General features: G+C 40.2%; 1 protein-coding gene across 10 annotated transcripts in view; it reads left to right on the top strand.

Annotated features, from left to right (window-relative positions):
- Nucleotides 1-1,341: 1,341 nt before the first annotated feature.
- BDP1 (B double prime 1, subunit of RNA polymerase III transcription initiation factor IIIB) overlaps nucleotides 1,342-7,784 on the top strand; it is a 127,321-nt gene continuing 120,878 nt past the window's right edge. For 4 of the 10 annotated variants that reach the window (XM_023729537.1, XM_023729545.1, XM_023729539.1 and 1 more), the window contains exons 1-2: nucleotides 1,343-1,783; nucleotides 4,512-4,788. In XM_023729537.1, the coding sequence (XP_023585305.1) occupies nucleotides 1,572-1,783; nucleotides 4,512-4,788 (489 nt within the window). In that variant the 5' untranslated portion in view covers nucleotides 1,343-1,571. Of the gene's footprint in view, nucleotides 1,784-1,811; nucleotides 2,029-4,511; nucleotides 4,789-7,784 lie in introns of those variants that run through there. The other 6 variants (XM_023729540.1, XM_023729538.1, XR_002823746.1 and 3 more) reach the window with 4 other exon arrangements.

Genomic DNA, 7,784 nt, shown 5'->3' with positions numbered 1-7,784 from the left:
ACTGCATGTTTTAAAATCAAGAAAGGTGTGTGTCAGGGTTGCATCCTTTTACTAATTCAAGCTGTATGCTGAGCAAATAATCTGAGAAGCTGGACTGTATGAAGAAGAACGTGGCATCAGGATTAATGGAAGACTCATTAACAACCTTTGATAGGCAGATGACACAACCTTGCTTGCTGAAAGTGAAGAGGAGTTGAAGCACTTACTGGTGAAGATCCAAGACACAGCCTTCAGTATGGATTACACCTCAACATAAAAAAAGCCAAAAATCCTCACAATTGGATCAATAAACAACATCATGATAAATGGAGAAAATATTGAAGTTGTCAGGATTTCATTTTACTTGGATCCACAATCAACGCCCATGGAAACAGCAGTCAAGAAATCAAATGACATCTTGCATTGGGCAAATCTGCTGCAAAAGACCTCTTTCAGATGTAAAAAACAAAGATGTCACTTTGAGGACTAAGGTACACGTGACCCGAGCCATGGTATTTTCAGTCTTCTCATATGCGTGCAACAGCTGGACAATGAATAAGGGAGACTGAAGAAAAATTGATGCCTTTGAGTTACAGTGTTGGCGAAGAAGACTGCACATACCATGGACTGCTAGAAGAACGAACAAATCTGTCTTGGAAGAAGTACAGCCAGAATGCTGCTTAGAAGTGAGGATAGCGATACTTTGTCTCACTTACTTTGGAAATGTTATCAGCAGGGACCAGTCCTTGGAGATGGACATCATGCTTGATAAGGTAGAGAGAGGTCAGCGAAAAGAAGGAAGACTCTCAATGAGATGTATTGACACAGTGGCTGCAACAATGGGTTCAAAGTTAGCAACAATTGTGAGGATGGCGCAAGATCAGGCAGCTGTTCATTTAATTGTGCATAGGGTAGTCATGAGTCAGGAGCCAACTCCACAGGCAGCTAACAACAATAAGAAAAGGAAGCCTAGAGATTAAAGAGTACACAGCTCTACTCCTCAATAACCGGTTCACAAGTAACCCATTCCCTATGCCTAGCTTGGAGCCTTGGTTGCGCAGTGGTTACAGCGCTCATCTGCTTTGGGTTCAAACCCACCAGCAGCTGTCCAGGAGAAAGATGTGGGAGCGTGCTTCAGTAAAGATTACATCCTTGGAAACCCTATGGGGAAGTTCTACTCTGTCCTATAGGGTCACTATGAATCCGAATCGACCAGACTAGACGGCAATGTTTTGTTTTGTTTTTTAATGCATAGCTTGGCAGTTACCATGGTTCCCGGCGCCATGCATCTGACGTCATTCCGGTAGCTTTGCCGCGCTGGCTGATGATACAACCAGTTCCGGCGCCCTCTTCGGGCCCGGAGCTGGGTAGAAAGGGAAAGTTAGCTATTACTGTAGTAGGGTCATGAAGAAGAGGCGGCGGCGGGAGGAAGGAGGAGGCAGCGGGGGCGTGAAGCTGCGGTAGCTATCTGTTGGTTTGGTAGTGTAGCTTCGCGAGAAGGCCGTAGTTCCTAACCCCTTTTCCGGGCAGCGGCCGGGGCTCGGGGCTCAGAGCGGCCGTGGGGCCGCCTCCCCGGGCCCCCTGGCTCCGCCATGTTCCGCAGGGCACGCCTTAGCGTGAAGCCGAACGTGAGGCCTGGTATAGGCGCCAGGGGGCCCGCCACCCCCAACCTGCAGCGTGGAAAGGAGCCTCCCAGGCCGTCGGAGCCTGCTGCGGCCTCTGCTCCGAAGCCAGCGGAGCCCACTGATGTGCCCCCAGTGGATTTTGGGGGAGCGGAACCCCAAGTGAAGGCTCCCAGGAGCAGGTAAGAGCTTGCAGAGGGAAGCATTTTTGTCTCCCTAACCTCTCCGGCCTTGTCACCTGGAAGCTGAGCAATTAACTTTACCATAGGAGTGAGCCTTGCTTACAGTCAGCCTTTCAGTTGGGCGATGAACCTCTCCAAGCTGCAGTTTGTCCCTCTGACCGAAGGGCGTGTCCAGTATGGATTTTGTGACGGTCTTTAGATTCTCGGGGGGCCACCGTGTCTTCAAGTGATGGTGGGCAATCCAGGTATAATAGTCTTGAAGTGAAGAATATCTACACGTGGTACTGTCATTCATTGGAGAATTCAGATTATGGTAGTTTTCTTTCCTCTGGAGTACTTCGCGAGGAAAGTAGTTTTTTTTTTTTTTTGTTTTTGTTTTTTTAAATATATAGTTTGAAAAGGAGAAAACCAGTGGCTCTGCTGATTTATGTCAGTGGAAAGTAGGTCTGACTGCTTGCTTTGGTTTCAGTATTTTGAAGGTGTGCCCCTTTAAATATGGTGACCATGTTTTTTGAACGGAAGAGCATGGCTTTCGCGTCATGTACCACGTTTCGATTTCGGACTCTTCAACTCCTATAACAACGTAATAGACTTTTCCCAGGCAGAATTTATTCATCTGTAAAACTGGTATAATATTACTCACTTTGGAGGGTTATTGTGAAGAAGAGAGAGAACGCATATGAACTGCATTGCAACAGAACATGGCAGAATAGCTACTCAAAAAAGTTACTGGTTTAAAAAAAAATGATGATGGAGCGAAGTGAAATTAGGACATATTAGGCTAATATGGTCTCTGTTTCTATGCTGTATATATGAGGAAACATTAAGTGTTAAGTGACAGCGAGATGGCTTATGCTGCGACCTATAACCAAAAACCCACTGTTTGTCGAATTGGTTCTGACTCAGCGACCCTACGGGGTATCCGAGGTTGTATATCTTTACAGAACCAGATTGCCACATCTTTCTTCTGTCTGTGGTGCCTTTGGTGGTTTTGAACTGCCGACCTTTCGGCTAGCAGTTCAGCACTTTAACCACTGTGCCACTAAAGCTTATTTATGCTGTGACAGGAAGGTGAAAAATTTCATTCTTCCTTTTTCACTCAGCTTCCTCTGTTGGCCTGAACTGGTGCTGAGTATAGGGTGCTTATTTTGTTGATGGCTGGATGACGGCTTAAGTAATTTCCAAATTTCTTACATAAATCTGTTTCAAATTTTTTCTTTAAAATGGAATACAGGTACAAAACCCATTCCTGTAGAGTTGATTTCAACTCATAGTGACTCCATAGGACAGAGTAGAACTGCTGCATAGGGTTTCCAAGGCTGTGATCTTTACTGAAGCAACCTGCCACAGACTGCCACATCTTTCTCCATTGGAGTGGCTGGTGGATTTGAACCACTGACCTTTTGGTTAGCAGCTTAGCACTTAACCACTGCGTCACCAGGGCTCTTCATACAAATACTAGTCACTGTTAAGTTAATAAAGTTTGCAGAGATCCTGTTAATTATATGTGAAACCAAAAAACCAAACCAAACCTGTTGCTGTCAAGTCGATTGCGATTCATAGCTACCCCATAGAACAGAGTAGAACCGCCCCATAGGGTTTCCAAGGAGTGGCTGGTGGATTCAGACTGTTGACCTTTTAATTAGCAGCAAACCTCTTAACCACTCTTCCACCAGGGCTCCTAATGCATACATGATAATTGATAATTTAATAAATTATCCAGCGACTAGTCTTGAGACACTTAAACTTGAGGATATTTAGTTGTTTCTTAAAGTTGACATTTAGGGAGTATACTTTGTTTTTGATTGAGTGTTTTCTTTGGGGGGCTTTGCTAATATAAAAATCTATATGCATTCAACATAATTGGGTGAAATGCAGATACTCCATGTATCACATTTTATAAGCGCTGAGATAAAAATTAAATTGGAGAAGATTTCCTAGAAAATGTTATTCTATGTTTAGACATTTGCCATTTCTATTTAAGACAAATTTTATAAGAAAAAAGTAGAGTCTCTGCTTTTAATTCTTGACTTATACTTCCTCCTTTATTAACTTAATTTGTATTCAGCTCATTCCTGAAATACTGTATCCAATCTGAACCATATCTAATATGTAATTTGGAGCGATTGAGTACTTTGTTTTTGAGTGAAGAGTTTATTCTAATGCCTGTATAAGTAGAATCATGCCTGACAAAAGATAAATGATTTCTGCCTCAAACAAAATTTGGTTTGGTTAATGTAGCTATATATATATTTTCAAATACTACAATACAAATATTTCAGGGATTTGAAGTTTTGAATATTTTGTTTGATCTCTGGTTGGTAATTAAACTAAAATGCTGGTAATTTAGACCAGTTTAGGGGATATCAGGATGAATTATAAGCTTTTTATTTAAAACAATTTCTCAGTTATCCAGTAATTCAAATTAGGCTAATTAAGCTTTGTTCTGTAGCTTAGTTTCTTTGTTTTTAAGGAAAGAAAGCATAAAATTGCGTACTTGAATGTGCTTAGGCACTTGAAATTTGAAAAAGATTTGCAATTTCATTAGAATTTACATATCTGTTAAAACTTTTTTTTGCAAACTGTCACAATTAATGTAAGTCTCAGGTCATTGATTTTCGAATAAGTAAGACTCTCCTATTTTTAATTTTCACCAGACAAGATTTTAAAACTAGAATATATAAAAGAAGATTCATGGTGCCTTTTTTTTCTTTTTTAATTTCAACAGTGATGAAAAGACTGAGGGTGAGAATGATGTTGAAGAATGCAGCAAATCTTCCCCTACTGTTTCACAGAGAAGAAAGCGAATATCAAGTACTTCTAGTCAGGATAAACCTAGTGTCAGTGTTCCTTCAGAACCTCATCCCTTATCTACTGTTAGTCAGGAAGTTCCACAACCAAGCCCTGTTCCAACAAAAGAGAAACAGCCATGCTCAGACAGATACCGAATATACAAAGCCCAGAAACTGAGGGAAATGTTAAAAGAAGAATTGAGAAAAGAGAAGGTAAGGGAGAAAACTCAGAATTTTAACTATTGCCTGCTAGATTTCTGTTTTTTTATTAGTAAGGTACCATTTGGAGGGAAAATTTCCATCTGTAGGGGTTTGATAGGGGAACAAAACCAAGTAACATCCCTTATAATACTCTTGTTAATAGAATGATTCCGAAGCACCATGAGCTTATTAATAAACAATTTTTTAAAAATAAACTTTTTTCTACCACTATTATTTTTTACACATTTTATTTATCTATTTCATTGTTTTTGGTGAAGGACACAATTATAAGCTTTATGCACAAATATACACACAATCATATTTATGCACTTTCAGTATGATTTTTCATATAAGGATGTTCGAGTGACATTAAAAAGCAAAACCATTGTGTGTGTGTACCACAGTTTATTTATTCGTCCATTCATGGGCATTTAGGTTGTTTCCATCTTTTTGCTATTGTGAATAATGTTGCAATGAACATGAGTGTGTATGCATCTATTCTTGTCATGGCTCTTATTTCTCTAGGATATATACCTCGGAATGGGATTGCTGGATCCTCTGGTATTTCTGTTCCTAGCTTTTTAAGGAAGTGCCATATCATTTTTCATAGTGGTTGTACCATTTTACATTTTCACCAGCAGTGTATTAAGAGCTCCAGTCTCCCCACAACCTCGAAGCATTTGTTGTTTTCTGTTTTTTTTGATGAGTGCCGTTATTGCCAGGGTGAGATGGTATCGCATTGCAGTTTTGATTTGCATCTCTCTAATGGCTGATGATTGTGAGCATCTCTTCATGTGTTTTTTAGCTACCTGGATGTCTTCTTTGGTGAAATGTCTATTCACGTCCTTTGCCCATTTTTTAATTGGGCTGTTTGCCTTTTTGTTGTTGAGGAGTGGACGTTTTCTATAAATTTTAGAGATTAGACCCTTGTTGGATATGTCATAGTCAAAATTTTTTTCCCAGTCTGTATGTTCGCTTTACTCTTTTAGTGAAGTGTTTTGATGAGCATAATTTTTAGGAGATCCTAGTTACCTAGTTTATCTTCTACTGCTTGTTATTTTTTACTTATGTTTGGTATTCTGTTTATACCATATATTAGGGCCCCTAGCTTTGTCCTATTTTTTTGTCCGTGATCTTTATAGTTTTAAGTTTTACATTTAGGTCTTTGATCTATTTCGAGTTAGTTTTTGTGTATGATGTGAGGTATGGATCTTGTTTCATTTTTCTGCAAATGGATATCCAATTTTGCTAGCACCATTTGTTAGTCTTTCTCTTCCCCATTTAATGAACTTTAACGCTTTGTCGAAGATCAGCTAGCTGTCCGTGTTGTTGTTGTTGTTAGGTGCCGTCGAGTCAGTTCTGACTTAGCGACCCTATGTACAACAGAACAAAACACTACCTGGTCCTGTGCCATCCTCACAATCGTTGCTGTGCTTGAGCCCATCGTTGCAGCCACTGAGTTAATCCAGCATGTTGAGGGTCTTCCTCTCTTTTGCTGACCCTCTGCTTTACCAAGCATGATGTCTGTCTCCAGGGACTGGTCCCTCCTGATAACAAGTCCAAAGTACATGAGAGGAAGTCTCACCATCCTTGCTTCTAAGGAGCATTCTGGCTGTACTTCTTCCAAGACAGACATTTTCTTTCTTCTGGCAGTCCATGATATATGTTCAGTATTCTTCGCCAACACCATAATTCAAAGGCATCGATTCTTCTCGACTCTTCTTATTCATTGACCAGCTTTCACATGCATCTGAGGCGATTGAAAATACCATGGCTTGGGTGAGGTGCACCTTAGTCCTCAAAGTGACATCTTTGCTTTTTACACTTCAAAGAGGCCTTTTGCAGCAGATTTGCCCAGTGCAATATGTCATTTGATTTCTTGACTGCTGCTTCCGTGGGTGTTGACTATGGATCCAAGTAAAATGAAGTCCTTGATAACTTCAATATTTTCTCCATTTATCATGATGTTGCTTATTGGTCTAGTGGTAAGGATTTTTGTTTCCTTTATGTTGAAGTGTAATCCATACTGAAGGCTGTAGTTTTTGATCTTCATCAGTAAGTGCTTCGAGTCCTCTTCACTTTCTGCAAGCAGGGTTGAGTCATCTGCATATTGCACGTTGTTAATGAGTCTTCCTCCAGCCTTGACATATGTTCTTCTTCACATAGTTCAGCTACTTGGATTATTTGCTCAGCGTACAGATTGAAGAAGTATGGTGAATGATACAACTCCAACACACACCTTTCCTGATTTTAAACAATGCAGTATCCCCTTGTTCGGTTCGAATGACTGCTTCTTGATCTATATACAGGTTCCACGTGAACACAATTTAAGTGTTCTGAAATTCCCATTTTTCTCAGTGTTAACCATAATTTGTTATGATCCACTCAGTCAAATGCCTTTGCATAGTCAATAAAACACAGGTAAATATCTTTCTGGTATTCTCCGCTTTCAGCCAAGATCCATCTTATGTTAAAAATGATATCCTTCGTTCTATGTCCTCTTCTGAATCTAGCTTGAATTTTTGGCAGTTCCCTGTGATGTACTACTGCAACTGTTTTTTAATTATCTTCAAAATTTTACTTGGTGTGATATTAACAATATTGTTCAGTGATTTCCACGTTATGTTGGATAATCTTTCTTTGGAATGGTCACAAATATGGATCTCTTCCAAATGATTGGCCAGGTAGCTGTCTTCCAAATTTCCTGGCATAGATGAGTGAGCACTTCCAGTGCTGCATTCATTTGTTGAAACATCTCAGTTGATATTCTGTCAATTCCTGGAGCCTTGTTTTTTGCCAGTGCCTTCAGTGCAGCTTGGACTTTTTCGGTTCTTGATCATATGCTGCCTCCTGAAATGGTTGAACGCCAACCGATTCTTTTTGGCACAGTGACTCTGTGAATTCCTTCTGTCTTCTTTTGATGCTTTTTGCATCATTCAGTGTTTAACCCATAGAATCCTTCAATATTGCAATTCAAGGCTTGAACTTTTTCCTTAGTTCTTTGTGTA

Source organism: Trichechus manatus, unplaced genomic scaffold, assembly GCF_000243295.1.
Source record: "Trichechus manatus latirostris isolate Lorelei unplaced genomic scaffold, TriManLat1.0 scaffold00029, whole genome shotgun sequence".
NCBI classification, from domain to species: Eukaryota; Metazoa; Chordata; class Mammalia; order Sirenia; family Trichechidae; genus Trichechus; species Trichechus manatus.
Note: the sequence above shows the minus strand (reverse complement) of the source record. Positions and strands in the feature narration are given on the sequence as shown.